The 15,410-nt window shown below is 48.9% G+C and overlaps 1 protein-coding gene across 1 annotated transcript in view; it reads left to right on the top strand.

Annotated features, from left to right (window-relative positions):
- The window catches only part of SNX29 (sorting nexin 29), a 568,687-nt gene that overhangs the window by 295,988 nt on the left and 257,289 nt on the right, over positions 1 to 15,410 (top strand). The window contains exon 15 of the mRNA XM_066274829.1: positions 14,215 to 14,321. Coding sequence (XP_066130926.1) covers positions 14,215 to 14,321 — 107 coding nt within the window. The remainder of the gene's footprint in view (positions 1 to 14,214; positions 14,322 to 15,410) is intronic.

The raw sequence follows: 15,410 nt of genomic DNA, 5'->3' as shown, positions 1-15,410 counted from the left end.
TGGGTTGGGATTTATACCCTCTTCCTGTTCTTTGATTTGCTGGGCTGTTGTATGTACAACAGTGGCATAAAAATGGATTTGTTTTTTTCTGCAGTGAGCATGTGTTTATTTCTTTGACAAGAAATAAAGGAGAGCATTAACAAGAAGGCTTGAGAGCCATGCTAGCTATGCTTTGTCAGTTAGGTGGCGTCTCCAGTAAGAGTGGCAGATCTTTTTTTTTTTTTTTTTGTATTTTTTGTATTTTTCTGAAGCTAGAAACGGGGAGAGACAGTCAGACTCCCGCATGCGCCTGACCAGGATCCACCCAGCACGCCCACCAGGGGGCGACGCTCTGCCCCTCCGGGGTGTCGCTCTGTCGCGACCAGAGCCACTCTAGCGCCTGGAGCAGAGGCCAAGGAGCCATCCCCAGCGCCCAGGCCATCTTTGCTCCAATGGAGCCTCAGCTGCGGGAGGGGAAGAGAGAGACAGAGAGGAAGGAGAGGGGGAGGGGTAGAGAAGCAGATGGGCGCTTCTCCTATGTGCCCTGGCCAGGAATCGAACCCGGGACCCCTGCACGCCAGGCCGACGCTCTACCACTGAGCCAACCAGCCAGGGCCAAGAGTGGCAGATCTTTATTGACCAGTATTCTCCGTAAGTTGATACACTCAGACTCAGAGAGGGGTCAGTCAGGAAGTATTGAGAATCTAATTTGTACCCCATTTGATTCTGAACATTTTGTGGGTTCAGAGAAACAAGACGGAGCCTTTGACTTTAAGGAGCTTCTAGTCTAGGTAGACAAGGTCACAATTTGATGTTCTATTAGTTACTCCCCCAATTGCTACACCATCGCCATGTACTGAGCATACTTTCTGCAGCAGGCCTCTGCTGGTTGTTGCATTCTCCAGCGGGACCCTGCCAGGTAGATGCAGTTATTCCCTCTGTATTGAGAAGATGGCCTTGTAGAAAGTGGTTGAGCTGGAATTTGAACCCAAGTCCATATGAGTCCAGTTCCTGTGCCTCTCATTCTATTGGTGTGTTTCCTTTGTTTGTTTGATTTTTTAGGTGAGAGGATGGGAGATAATGAGGCAGACTCTAGCATGCTCCCTGTCTGGGGTTCACCTGTGAACTCGGCAACTCTTGTGTAGGGCCGATGCTCAAGTATTGAGCTATTTTTTAGCACCTGAGGCTGATGTGCTCAGACCAACTGAGCTATCCTCAGTGCCCAGGGCCACACTCGAATCAGTTGAGCTGGCTGTGAGGATAGAAGAGGGAGAGAAGGAGGAGAGGGTAGGGGAAAGAAGAAGATAGTCACTTCTCCTGTGTGCCCTGACCGGGAATTGAACCTGGGACATCCCTATGCTGGCCGACACTCTATCTGCTGAGCTACCTGCCAGGGTTGCATTTCCTTTTTGAACTGCATCACATCTAACTGCCTGTGGTATGGCTCAGAGTCCTAGGATGGAGGCAGTTGAAAGAAATCCTTTCCACAAGTGTTTGAAATTCCAGGAGAAGCTGGCTAACAGATCAGGTTATACAGTGATTTCCCAAGGAAAGTTTTATTCCCATAAATGCAGGGATTACAGATGAACAATTTCAGCCTCTGATATGGGTAGCTCAGCTGCCTTAAGAGTGAATTGCGGAAGTTGCACACGCTTGTTTCAAAGAAAAGGATGCAGAGGTTTAGAATGCAAACACTGGTGGTTGTCTGCTCTTCACCCCTGGGTTGCCAAGGTTTACAGCTCAGGTATGCCCTTTGTCCCTGCTCAGATCACCAGGGACACTCCTCTCCCCTTCCTCTCTCCCTTGTACCAAAATAGAACCACATCACACACATTTCTGTTACTGGTTTAGTTCTTGAACCTAAACACACCTGCAGTGTGAAGCGAGCAGTTTTAACAACACTTGGAGCCCATGTCACCTTGTCCCACAGCCAGCAGGCCGAGCCTCCCTGGGGCTTCCGAGTGCAGCGAGGCCCGGAGCCTGCTCAGGAAGCGCTCGGTACCACTTAGAGCGGGGCAGGAAACCGCTCTGTCTGGCACGCCCAGCTGCATGTTTTATTTCAGCAAAAGAAGCAGTTCTCACTGTCCCAGTGCTTCTCACTTAGGGGGAGAACACAACTCCAGTTCCTCGCAGAGCCTCTGCCAGGCACCTCACGTGAGCAGGTGGCAGTGCGCTCGGTGGAGGGTGTGATGACAGCTCTGCTTCATGCCGCAGCCACCCCAGCTGTCCCTGTGCGTGCAGTATATATTTAGATGATCTCTTGGAAGGGAGATGCGGCATCCAAGCAGGTGAGCAGATTTCTCTGGAAAGACTTGTAGGAGATGGAAACTCCTAATGAAGAGGCTTTCTGATTTGAAAGAGGAGGCAGGCTGTCACTTTGCATTTGTCATTTTAAAAATTATATCTTTAAAGCTTGGGGTGAGACTACAAGGTAGTTAATATTCGTCTCTCTTCCCAAGAAGGCTCGTGATCCCCATTTTATAGACGAGGAGACCGAGGGTCTGAGAAATGAAGTCATGTGCTAAGATCTCATCTAGTTAGTGACAGAGCCAGGATGTGAGCCCAAGGATGCGTTGTGTCTGCCCACATGTCTCATTTATAAGTCCTCGTCAGTTATTGAAAACAATGTCCCTCTCGATCCCCTGGCTCCTGGTCTTGTTCCTGAGGGATGGGGATGAGCCTGCACTCCGGATAGATTGTGTTGCTGTGGATGTCACCTGTTAGGACGCTCTTCTGGTAGCTTTTTCTTAGCTTGGCTGTGACATGAGCCCCCTGATTTTTTTTTTTTTTTTTTTTTTTTTTGGTCAGAGAATCATCTGTCTGTAAGATGGGTGGGCTTATATTAAGTTTTTGAAGAATTTGGTTTCAACTTTCTGGAGAGTTTGAGTAGGCTACCCAAAATGTAAGGATGTAAGGTGTGTGTGTGTGTGTGTGTGTGTGTGTGTGTGTGTGATGCATGTAGGTAAGTGGGTTTCCTTTAGAGTTTTAGCGCATGGCCCTGGAAGTCTGTCACAAGCGGGCTTGGCTTTGGACAGCAGGAGGGCATCTGGTGAGTTGCGGAGAGTGGAGTTTTCTTTTTTTTTTTTTTTTTGTATTTTTCTGAAGCTGGAAACGGGGAGAGACAGTCAGACAGACTCCCACATGCGCCCGACCAGGATCCACCCGGCACGCCCACCAGGGGCGACGCTCTGCCCACCAGGGGGCGATGCTCTGCCCCTCTGAGGAGTCGCTCTGCTGCGACCAGAGCCACTCTAGCCCCTGGGGCAGAGGCCAAGAAGCCATCCCCAGCGCCCGGGCTATCTTTGCTCCAATGGAGCCTTGGCTGCGGGAGGGGAAGAGAGAGACAGAGAGGAAGGAGAGGGGCGGGGGCGGAGGAGCAAATGGGTGCTTCTCCTATGTGCCCTGGCCAGGAATTGAACCCGGGTCCCCCGCACGCCAGGCCGACGCTCTACCGCTGAGCCAGCCGGCCAGGGCGAGAGTGGAGTTTTGAGGTCAGGCAGACAAGGCTTAGTATTACTGGGTCCAAAATTCACATGTTATAAAAAACCCAAACCTCTGTTTTCTCCCCTCTGCAATGGAGATATTGTGCAGCGGTATTTCGAGCCTTAAACGATGATAGCAATCACCTGGGTGGTGCTCTGCTCAGAGGGCTCAGTAAACAGTAGCTCTGGCCTCTTTATTGCTGCCCATGGGTGTTTTATATGCAGGAGCCTGAGACCATGGCAGGGAGCCGCCCTTCCTTTTCAATGCTGCAAACTCTTATCTGTTCAATGCCACCTTCCAAGTACTGTGGTCTGAGAAACACTAGGTTGAATAAAGATTTTTTAGTTTTGGGGGACTCCCTTCCCCAAGGTCAAAATTACTGGGTAGCAGCCGTAATTCATCTGTTGCCCCAGCCCTACAAAGCTGCACATGTTCAACGTTAATCACAGAAACTCGCCTGAGACACCTGAGGCCGCCGCCCTGCTGACAGCTGGGTTTTGAGCCCAGAGCCGAGCTGGGGCAGGAGCAGTGGTGTTTCATTCTGTGACTCTTTGGAGATGGGGCTATTATTATTTTGTAATAGGAGGAAACTCGGCTCTCAAAGATGGGTGATCTCACCTAGTCCTGTGATTTCTCTGATTGTGTGCTATTGACTCCTGATTTTTTTATGTCCAACCCTAATCTCCCCTCTAAATTCCAGACTCAGACTACTGCATTTGTCCTGTTTTTTCCTCTGATGGCTAATGGCCCTATCAAACCTAACTTGTCTAAAATGTCAAATCCTGGTGGTTACTCACCTCTTCCCCACTACACCTGCCCCTCCCCCACTGTGCTGCCCCTCCCCCACTGTGCTGCCCCTACCCTACCCCGCCTGCTCCTCTCCCACCACAGCTGCTCCTCCCCCACCCCGCCTGCTTTTCCCTCACCCCACCTGCCCCTACCCCACCACAGCTGCTCCTCCCCCAGTCTTCCCAGCCCAGTAAAATGATAGCTTCATTCTTCCAGGTTCCCGAGGCCGGAAGTTTTGGTGTGACCTGGACACCCGTCCCCGCCCAGACCCACATTACATCTATTAGCAGTTCTTACCGACTCTCCTTCCTACTCCTTTCGCTCCTCACACCTGTTGCCGTCACCATGGGCCAGGCCAGCCAGCACCATCACCTCTTGCCTGGGCCTGTGATGGTGTCCTGACCAGCTGTGTCTGTTGAGTTCTCTAGGAAGATGTCAAGACAAAGTTCCGAGTGCAGGAGGAGCCCTGGGGGACAGTGGCTGTGAGAGATGGAGGGGACAAGTGGCATTGGGCAGGACGCCTCACACTTCAGTGCAGATCACCCAGCCCGGCAGGGAGCTTTGCCCGTCAGAGGGGTCCCACACTGGGGAGAAATACCTTTTTGTGTTCAACCATTGGCTGGGACAGCCCAGAAGGGGTCACACTGAGAGCTGGAGGCTGTCAGCTAACTGCCTGTTTTGTCACAGAATGGCAGCTCCCTCCTTGAAGGGAGACTTGAGCTCTGCACGTCTCCTGGCCACTCTCCTCCTCTCCCGGCCTCCTCCCTTTCCCCTTTATACATCTTAAAAAAAATTTTTTTTAAGTCTGACCAGAATCTTTCAGGGCATTTCCATTTTGCTCAGAATAAGATACCATGGTTTGAAAACCCGTGCCATTTTCTTTATGGTCTCTTTCTTTTCCATCTCTTATTCACCCATTATTCTTTATCCACACTGGCCTTCTTGTTGTTCCAGGAATCATTAGGCCTGTGCCTACCTCAGGGCCTTTGCACTTACATTTCCCAGGAATGCTGTCCTCCAGAGCTTTGCACGGCTCACTTCCCCACTTTATTCTGGTCTCTGCTCATGGTCTCTCCATAGTGAGGCCTTTCCTTACACCTTATTTAGTTAGTATCCCTCCACCTTTTCTCATGCTTTAACTCCCCTGTGGCACCTCTCACCACCTGACATGTTAAATTGTTAGTTCTTTGAGCTCCCCGACCTGAGTATAAGCTTCATGTTGGCATTCACTCCCTCTCCCAATATATCCCTGTATCTCTAGTGTCTAGTGCCTGGTGTGTAAGGAACCCTCAGCAGCTAATTGTTGAGGGAATAAATATGAGCTTTCCCAAGGCCACTCGCTGGTGTGCTGGGGTCAGACTCTGCACCCGGTATCTGTCTTGTTCACCAGGCTCCGTCCTTGACACAGTGAGCACTTGCGAATGGGAAAGGCGATTATTATGAAGACTGCTTCCCTGGCTGAAACAACGGTGCATACCTGCTGTTGTGTAGGGATTCTGGTCGTCCCACCCACGGGGAACCTTTCTCCTGTGGACCCTGACAGTGTCCCAGATTTCCCGTCACACAGAACCTGGTCTGCTGTCACAGGACCTGGCACTGCTCCTCTTGTCCATTAGGATGTTCAAGGGAACCGTCTCTGAATTAAAAATGGTTCTTTATCCTCTTTCACCGTGAACATCCCCCACTGTTTGCATCTGGGATCCTGCTAAGCTTGTTCAAATTGAAGGCAAAACAGTAACCTTATCATACTGTTCGCATGCTGCTCTCCATGGTGTTTGAAGTTTTGCTTAAAATAATTTAGGCACAAAACCACATGTGTTCTCTGGTGCCTGCTAGTGAGACCAGCATAGTGTCTACTTATTTCAGATGACTTATCACAGACACCTCCAAACAGGGATGGCCGGCTGCAAGGAGCTGAAAAACTGTGTCATGTTCTCTAAGTTTAAATGACCTGTTCATGGTGCTAACAAACCCGCAGCTTTTCTGGAACATGAAAAATAGATTTAAGGTCACTGTCTTTGTGCTTCTACCAAATACAGTTTTAGTGTCTGACTTGTTGGATTTAAAAAGAGAAGGCTTATTTTTTTTGCCAAATTTTTCCATTTGGAGTCTTGCGTCTGTGATGATGGCATCACGGCAATACAGAAGATAGCTGGCTACTCAGAGTGTTTGTGCATTAACAAGTGCAGATTGTCCTGCCAGTAACGTGGATGTTAACTGTATTGTTTGGGTTAGAGCAGTGGTCGGCAAACTCATTAGTCAACAGAACCAAATATCAACAGTACAACGATTGAAATCTCTTTTGAGAGCCATTTTTTTTAAATTTAAACTATATAAGTAGGTACATTCCTTATCGAGGTAGTGCCCACACATGGTATTTTGTGGAAGAGCCACACTCAAGGGGCCAAAGAGCTGCATGTGGCTCGCGAGCCGCGGTTTGCTGACCGGGGGTTAGTGGAACATCCTGTGCTAGACAATTAATGTGGACATCTTCACCTTCGGCACAAGCTTACAATGGCCAGACCGAGTGTAGCAGTGCATTGTGATAGGAACTTTGGTGTACTTTAGGGTTTCAGGGGAGAAGATTCCTCCTGGGTCAGGTGGCAGTGATCCCTGCAAGACAGCGGTTACCCACAGTTGTTCCAGCACAGTAATGAGTGTTCTTAACAGTAGCGTCGAGTGAGGTGATGCATTTGAAGATCCTTTGTAAACTCCAAAGTGTTACATAAAATGAAGCAATATTTTTATGAGGACCACTGTGTATGGATGCAGCCTTCAAGTTTTGGTTAGCACATTGAACACATCCCTAATTTCATTTTGCTTTTGGACATATCTTTGTGTTTTAGCCTTTTCAGTACAGCTGAAGTTTCTTATCGCAAACGGAGGTATCTAACCATGTGGATGAAACACTCTGTCTTGCTGGGTGCTGGGGTTGTGCTTCTCTTGCAGTCCTTGCCCAGGGCAGAGGGTCAAATTCTGAACACTGTCAAAGTCACTCAAAATATGGACTGAATGATTACATTGTAGGGTAAGACTGCACTGCTAAGCAATGTTTCAAGCCTGAGTTGTTGAATTTGGAATGAGCAATTATTGACATGGGTAGTTAGACGTATGCTTTTCTCCTGGGCTCTTTGACCGTCTTTCTGTATGTCCTAAAACTAATAGATTACTCTCAGAAACTATGCATCTTTAAAATTCTCAAACTTTTAGTTCGGTCAGTTGCAAATGTCTGTATTTACTGTTTAGGTCTGACTTTCAGAATTCAATCCTTAGGATCCTGTCCAAGTTGACTGGCTGATGGGGGGCTGTGCAGTGTGGAATGCGGGTGTACCTTGTCATTTGGGTTCACACATGACTAGATGTCACGTGGCCTTTTTATTGTGATGCCTTCCTTGAACAGCCAGATGTTCTCTTGCTTCCCAGGCCAATGAGATCTTTTCTTGAAAATTAACAAATCTGATGTGATGCTTGTATGTACTCAAACTAAAGGGATGAACTTGACTTCTTGTGTCTCGCTAGGCACTGACTTTGACAACAGTGTCTGGCTGGTTCAGTGGCTCCCTTCACTCTCTTTAAGCTATTGAGCTGTATTGGCCAAGCCCACCTCCTGGTTTTCCCTTTAATGAGTCATCCATGCAGAGCCATGTCCCTCTTTTTAACTTCATGGTCTAACTCAGTCTTACTCAGAGTTAGTCGCTGAGAGAGTCCCTGTTGAATGATTGAAGGTACTGTTTTAGTTATGCATTGCTGTGTAACAAATTACCCCAAATCTTAGCATCTGAAAACAACAAGCATTTACTTATTTCAGTTTGTGTATGGAAGGAACCCAGGCACGGCTTAGCCATGTGCTCTGGCTCATGGCGTCTCACGACTGCAGTCAGGACGTCAGCTGAGGCTTCAGTTATAAGCTCCCGGCTTGACCGGGGAGGCCTCATCTCCTCTCCCGTGGCTGGGGGCAGACCCCAGGTTCTTGCTGACTGTTCGCTGGTCACGGTACTTCCCTGCCACGTGGATCTCTCCGTCAGGCAGCTCGCAGGATGGCAGCTGGCTTTCCTCAGAGTGAGTGAGTGAGGGCGCCCAAGATAGAAGCCAGTCTTTTTGTACCAGTATTATAAGTGACAGCCATTATTTCTGCCATATTCTGTTCATTAGAGGTGAGTCAATAAGTCCAGCCTACTCTTAAGGGGTGGAGATTATATAAAAATGAGAATACCAGGAGCCATCTTAGAGGCTGCCTACTGACGAGAAAAGTATGATTATAATGGGGTTAGTGTTTTGTTATATTATGTCATATATGGAATAGCAGTTTCTGATGTGCTTGTTAAGGCTGAAGGAGCTGCATCAAGGTGGCAGGGGGTCTGATAGTCACAGGGGAAGGTTGCCTGACCAGTTTCTAAGAGACCTTCTATAAAGTCATGACTGCCCAAGGTCTGTCCCCCAGTCACGGAGGTTAAGAATCTGATTTATGCACTGCCTCTTTCAGTGCAGAAGAGTGCCAGTTTCTCTCAGATGTGCCCACAGAGGGCCTGGAGCCTGAGGATAGAAGGCCAGGGGTGTGGTTTCTAAAGAGATGTGCAGACATCAAGCATGTCGGATGGTTGTCTCTTTCTGATCAGTAGGATCTCTTGCGGAGGAACGAAACCTAGGTCAGGCAAGGATCAGGGGGTCCCGCGGGCGGTGCTGTTACACCTCACATGGACATTTGCTCCAGGGCTTGCCGACTGGCCACATCCAGCTTCCTGATGGGGGCGCCTGCCCCGTTCTGATGGGCACTGCTGGTATCTAACTTATCTAAGCCTCATCTCTAAGTGCAGCCTCCTCTCAAATTCTGTTTTTAATTTAAAATCAAATATAGTTAATATTTTTTTAAAAAATCAAACTTTGGTACATAGTTTATTATAAAAGACCTGAGGCTTCTGGCACCACCGTCCCGTATTGCCCACTTCCCACAGCAAGTGCTCTGAGCTTTCTAACCGAGCCTTTCGGTAGTCGCCTTGATATTTCTGAATAACGTGTGTCTGTTGCCGCCCGTTGATTTCTCCCGTATAGGTGTGATTTATCGATTTCTCACTGTGGAAGATGACAATTCGTTGATCCTTCCACCCCCACAAAACACACATACAGCCTCCAGCACAGAAATATAATCTTTTCGGTTCATTCCCGGCCCACGATTACATTATTATGGCTCTGAAAATGTATCCAGTTGAGCCATGAGGTACATAATCATTATTTTTGCACAACTTTTAAAATTTCTTTGGAGTTCATCCTTATCTTTTTATACATATTTCAACTTGGTTGGTGTTCTGTGTACTTAATACTCACTCAACTGCAGATGCTCTTGGTTGTGTGCATTTCCTCAGCGTGTTTGGGGAGGAGGGAGGAGGGAGGAGGGAGGAGGGAGGAGGGAGGGGGAGGAGGGAGGGGGGAGGAGGGAGGAGGGAGGAGGGAGGAGGGAGGGGGGAGGAGGAGGGAGGAGGGAGGAGGGAGGGGGGAGGAGGGAGGGGGAGGGGGGGAGGAGGAGGGAGGGGGGAGGAGGGAGGGGGAGGGGGAGTGGGAGGATGGGGGGAAGAGGGAGGATGGGGGGAAGAGGGAGGAGGAAGGAGGGAGGGGGAGGAGGGAGGGGGAGGGGGAGTGGGAGGATGGGGGGAAGAGGGAGGATGGGGGGAAGAGGGAGGAGGAAGGAGGGAGGGGGAGGAGGGAGGAGGGAGGAGGGAGGAGGCGCCTGTCGGTGTCATCCGGAGGCCTTCTCTCCTGCAGTCTGCCCTCCTGTGGCTGGAGGCCCGACTGCTCTGCGGCCCTGGGCCCTGCAGTTCACCACTGCTCTTGTCATGGGGGCTGCTGCTGCTCCTCCCTTACTGAGATGTCATTTGTAGGCCTTACGAACACTCCATTCACTGGTTTTTGGTTCATTCACAAGGTTGTGCAATCATCACCACTCTCTAATTTCAAAACCTTTCTGCCACCCTCCAAAGAAACCCTATATATTCATTAGCAGTCACTCCCCATCCCTTCTTCCTCCCAGCTCCCGGAGACCAGTGCTTGTTCTGGATATTTCGTAGAAATGGAACCATGAAATATGAGGCCTTTTGCACCTGGCTTCCTTCACTGTGCACGGTGCTTTCAAGGGTCATTCCTGCGTTGCAGTGTGTGTCAGCACTCCGTTCTTTTCCTGGCCGAACACTGTTCCGCTGTGTGGCTGGACCCTGCTCTCTTTGTCCCTCAGTCATCTGTGACGGCCCCGTGTGTTGTTTTCGCTTTGTGGTTGTTGTGAATTATTTTCTCACTCATGTTAGTGTTGGATCCCTTGTTTCTTGAAATCTCTGTTTTCCTCTAACTAGATTTCTTTCTTTTTTTCCTCCCTTTTTTCCTTTGGTGAGAGGTCACAGTTTTGAGAGGTTGCATGTCTGCAAATGTCTTTACCTGCTTCTCACATGGTTTGGCCTGGGGAGTCATTGTAGCCTGGAAAAAAGTCCCTGGAGGATGTTGGTGGGGTCTCCCGTTGTCTTCTAGCCCACAGTAGCGCTGTTTCGAAGTCCTATGTCATTTCTGGCTTTCCCTCCTCTGTAAAATGCTGCTTCCACCCCGGACGTCATGCCCTCTGCTCTGTCCCCATGTGCCGGGATCTCACTAGAGGGGCGAGAGCGTGGCGTGTGGTCGTGCTGGCTGCTGGCCACGCTTCCGTCTCAGTGCTCGTGTCTCTTGGTCCCAGGACATTTCTGGAATATGTATAGCTTTGTTTTCGTCCTGACTGTGTTATCACCCCCCTTCCTGTGAACTCTCTCATGTGCTAACTGTTCGTTTCGTTCTTGTTTTCCGCCGTGGTACCCTTCGGCTCCACTTTCTGGACATTTTCTTGCCTCTGGTTTTTGTCTAGTGCTCCATTTTGGCTATCACAGTTTTGCTTTCCAAAAGAGCTCTTTGGTTCTCCCTGTGTTATTTTCTTTTCTCCTTTTTAAGCAACTCCTGGTTCTTAATTCTCAGCTACAGCATCTTCTCCTCTCTCTCTGGGAATAGTACCCGTAGTTTGCCTTTGAAGTGTACTTCTCCCTAAATTGGGTCTCTTTCCTCCGAGGTATTTTCTCTGTCTGGCTGTTCTGGCGCCTGCCTTGCCATCGTAGGTGCTTGTCTCAAATGGAAGGTGATTTCTAGCTGTTTACTCCCAGCCGTAAGAAAAGCTGATTTAAAACTCTTTATTTCTTGGTGGGCTGATCTGGCTCTGCTGTTTCACTGGAGAGACCCCCACCCCCCCCACCCCCAAATTGGTCTCTTTGGGTCTTTTCAGTTAGATTTACAGAATAATGCTTTCTCTCCCCTTGCTTAGAGGTGCAGGTTGTTGGCCTGATGTTCTAGAAAGGGGGGTGGGGGGATGAAAGGAGATGGACAAACCTGAAGATTTCTGTGTGTTTTCATTTTTATCTCTGTTTTCAGTAATATCCCCCTGCTTCAGTTCAGTGCATACCTACTGTTTTACCTTTTCCAGAGAATAAACCCTTAGTCTCTTCTGCTGAATTGCTTCTTAGCCCCCAGCTTTGTTCAGTCCCGTTTTGGGAAGTGTCCTGTGTGAGTGACTGGTCACGTGTCAGTGAGACGGCGTTGGAGTGTGGCCTGCTCGCAGCTGAGAGGACGCTTCCTCAGGTCTTTAAGTTACGTACCTGCTGTCCACTTGCTGCTTAGCTTCTAAAAGTTCATTGTCTTGTTTCCTCTCTCATTCTCTTTCTCCCTAAGGGTGCGGCCTTTAGAAATTATTTTTAAAACCTGTATTTTAACAGAAATCTGAGAAGATGTGAGTAAAAGTGAATGTGTTCAGCCTGTCAGCTTTGACTGGAGGTCCTTTACATTTTTCCTGACTACCGCTTTCAGGTTTCAGCTTGTTGTCTGGTCACACCCTAAATTCGTGGCTGGAACCGTAGTCACTGCGGGGGTGGAAACAACTCTGGTTCCATCGCAGCGTGTTCTAACTGTCGTTCAGGGCCTTGCTGCCTCTGCGGGCTCCAGCTAGTGCTGGTCTGAGGGCGCCGCCGTGGAGGGGCTGGAGGTAGAGCCCCAGGTCAGTGCGGGCTCAGGGACCCCCCTCTTTTTTTGCTCAGCCTTCTCGCACTTTTATTTTCTCCCTCCCTGCCACTTCCTTTCACCCCGTCTCCTTGTCCCTCAATCCCAGGCACTGGAGGGCTAGCCTCAGAGTCTTCCTTTGCCTCGTTGTCTTCTCACCCCCTTGATCGGGGCTTCTGGGCTTTCCCCTCCCGGGCCCTGTAGGAAACGGGGTCTGCCTAGCTGATGCTTGTTTTCAGACTCCAGACTCGGGCTGGTCCTTTTCTTTTCTTTTCTTTTCTTTTCTTTTCTTTTCTTTTCTTTTCTTTTCTTTTCTTTTTTTTTTACCGTGACAGAGAGCGAGAGAGAGAGTCAGAGAGAGGGATAGATAGGGACAGACAGACAGGAACGGAGAGAGATGAGAAGCATCAATCATTAGTTTTTCGTTGCGACACCTTAGTTGTTCATTGATTGCTTTCTCATATGTGCCTTGACCACAGGCCTTCAGCAGACCGAGTAACCTCTTGCTTGAGCCAGCAACCGTGGGTCCAAGCTGGTGAGCTTTGCTCAAACCAGACAAGCCCGAGTTCAAGCTGGCGACCTCAGGGTCTCGAACCTGGGTCCTCCGAATCCCAGTCCGACTCTCTATCCACTGCACCACCGCCCAGTCAGGCAGGTCCCTTTCTTAATACATGGGGCTGGACCTGTTCCTTAACTGCTGGCTCACAGATTCTTCCCTGCTCTCAGTCTGCTTTTGTTGGAATCATCCGGCTCATTCCCGGTTTTTATTTATTTACTCTTCTCTACAAAGTAAGCCTATATGGATATATACCTAAAAAATAGAAATACCTATTGGTGTCTACTGTCCTAATTGTTTTAAAGGAAGTTTTTCTTTTAATTTTTAAATTTCACATCGTAAAGCCCCCCGGGGAGGGACCCAGCCCCGTTCAGTTGGCTTTTGAGAACACATAGCACACTGTGTTCCTGAGCGTTTATTAAATCCTACTTTTGCTGACTCAGTCGATGCCTCAGCCCTCTGGCTCCCTTGAACCATTCGACTTGGTGTCAAACCTCTCCGAAGGCCAGTTGGACTAATGCAATGTGCATTTTTCTTATTCACCCCCTGCATTTATCCTGTGCATATTCGTTTCACAGAACAAATGTTAATTGAGAACGTACTATATGCCAGGCCTTACCTTATCTTAAGACAGACCCAAGTCCCACCTCCCTTTCATTGAATCTTCCTAAAACGTTGTTTTACAGAAGTCACTGAACATGCAAAACCTTTAACGTCTCTTCATTAAAATGAAAGCTTCTTAACCTGAACTCTATGCCCTCGCTCTTCTAACTTCATCTCCCAACACCCTGCTGATCCTTGCACTGACCTGGAGGCCAGGAGGCCAGTCTCTTTAGGATGTCTTTGTGTTGCCATTGTGTGTGTGTGTGAGAGTTTTCCCAGAAGCTGCCTCGCTTTCACTTTTAAGCATAGTTGATCAATGTCAGCTCTTACTGGCTCTACACGCTCTCTGACGACATTGGGCGCAGCCTCACTGGGGAACGTTTTGTTGCAGGAAAAGAAATTTGACCAATGTAAAAGATGCAAGTAAAGGGTCTTATGTCTTGCCAGAGCATTGTCTGTTTCCCCCTCCCCGGAATGGGAAGTGGTGACAAGATTATTCCCCAGAGTCCTGTGCATCTGTCCCTATGCCGGTTCTTCCATTTGTTAACTACATGTTAGCATTCACTTTAATGCAGTGCGTGAATATGTTGCAGTGTTGAAGTAATTAGTTAACTGTGATTCTTTTTTCCCCTTAAAAAGAGCTTTCTCTCTGGAGAAGCCATTTGGAAAAGAATTCTTTTTTTTTTTTTTCCCCCTGGGAGAATAATACTTGGTTACTGTTGAAATATTTATGGCATGTCTTTCTTTTCCTAAAGTTGTACCAAACATTTGGCACACCGATGGAGAAGTTACTGTCCCTGAGCAGAAGCCGGGAGAGGTTGCTGAGGAACTAGCAAGCTCCTACGAAAGGAAGCTCATTGAGGTGAGTAAGGCTGGAGAGGACTGTGCCTCCCCTGCTGGCGTGGGCGCTTCGGGGACCTCCCGGACAGAGGCCCTGCCTGTTAAACAGATGTTAGCGAAACAACCCGAACACTGGACTTGACAACGAAACGTAAGAGCCGGTTCTTTGAAACATATTATTTAATTGAAATTTTGGGTACTTTTGGCCAGGAAATAGAAAACATAAGTGTTAAAAAGAAGCAAACAATTGAACCTTTGGATTTGGAGAAAATTAAAATCAGGAGACAATATCCCACACAACTTTGGGCTGATAAATGTGAATATGTGGATAAGGTGGACTATTTTCTGGCATGACATTATTAGCCAGATTAATTGAAGATGAGGCAAACTGCCTGAAGGGTACCAACACCCTTGTGGAAGGAAGTTGTGAGGGAAACTAAAGAACTGTGTCCCTGCGGCCTAGCGTGCAGAGGACCCGGGTTCGATTCCCGGCCAGGGCACACAGGAGAAGCGCCCATTTGCTTCTCCACCCCTCCGCCGCGCTTTCCTCTCTGTCTCTCTCTTCCCCTCCCGCAGCCAAGGCTCCATTGGAGCAAAGATGGACCGGGCGCTGGGGATGGCTCTGTGGCCTCTGCCTCAGGCGCTAGAGTGGCTCTGGTCGCAACATGGCGACGCCCAGGATGGGCAGAGCATTGCCCCCTGGTGGGCAGAGCGTCCCCCCCTGGTGGGCAGAGCATCGCCCCATGGTGGGCGTGCCGGGTGGATCCCGGTTGGGCGCATGCAGGAAGGAGTCTGACTGTCTCTCCCTGTTTCCAGCTTCAGAAAAATGAAAAAAAAAAAAAAAAGTGAAAAAAAAAAAAAAAGAACTGTGTCCCTGGAGGGTAGCAAGCCTGGATGGTTCCATGGTGGGTTCTAGGAAACCCTGCAAGTGTACACAGAGGCCCTTGCTGTGTGTGTTTCCTTACAGCCTTTCCTGTGTCTGTGTTTATGGAGCTGTGTCTGTACATACATCTGTAGCTATGTGCTGTCGTTCAGACACGCTTTACTTTGATATGCAAAAGCCAGACAAAGGTAGTCTAAGAAACAATACTGTGGATTCGTCTCCTTTGTG

The sequence above is a fragment of the Saccopteryx bilineata genome, chromosome 4 (genome assembly GCF_036850765.1).
Source record: "Saccopteryx bilineata isolate mSacBil1 chromosome 4, mSacBil1_pri_phased_curated, whole genome shotgun sequence".
Taxonomy (NCBI): Eukaryota; Metazoa; Chordata; class Mammalia; order Chiroptera; family Emballonuridae; genus Saccopteryx; species Saccopteryx bilineata.
The sequence above is the reverse complement of the archived record's forward strand: the minus strand, read 5'-3'. Positions and strand labels throughout refer to the sequence as shown.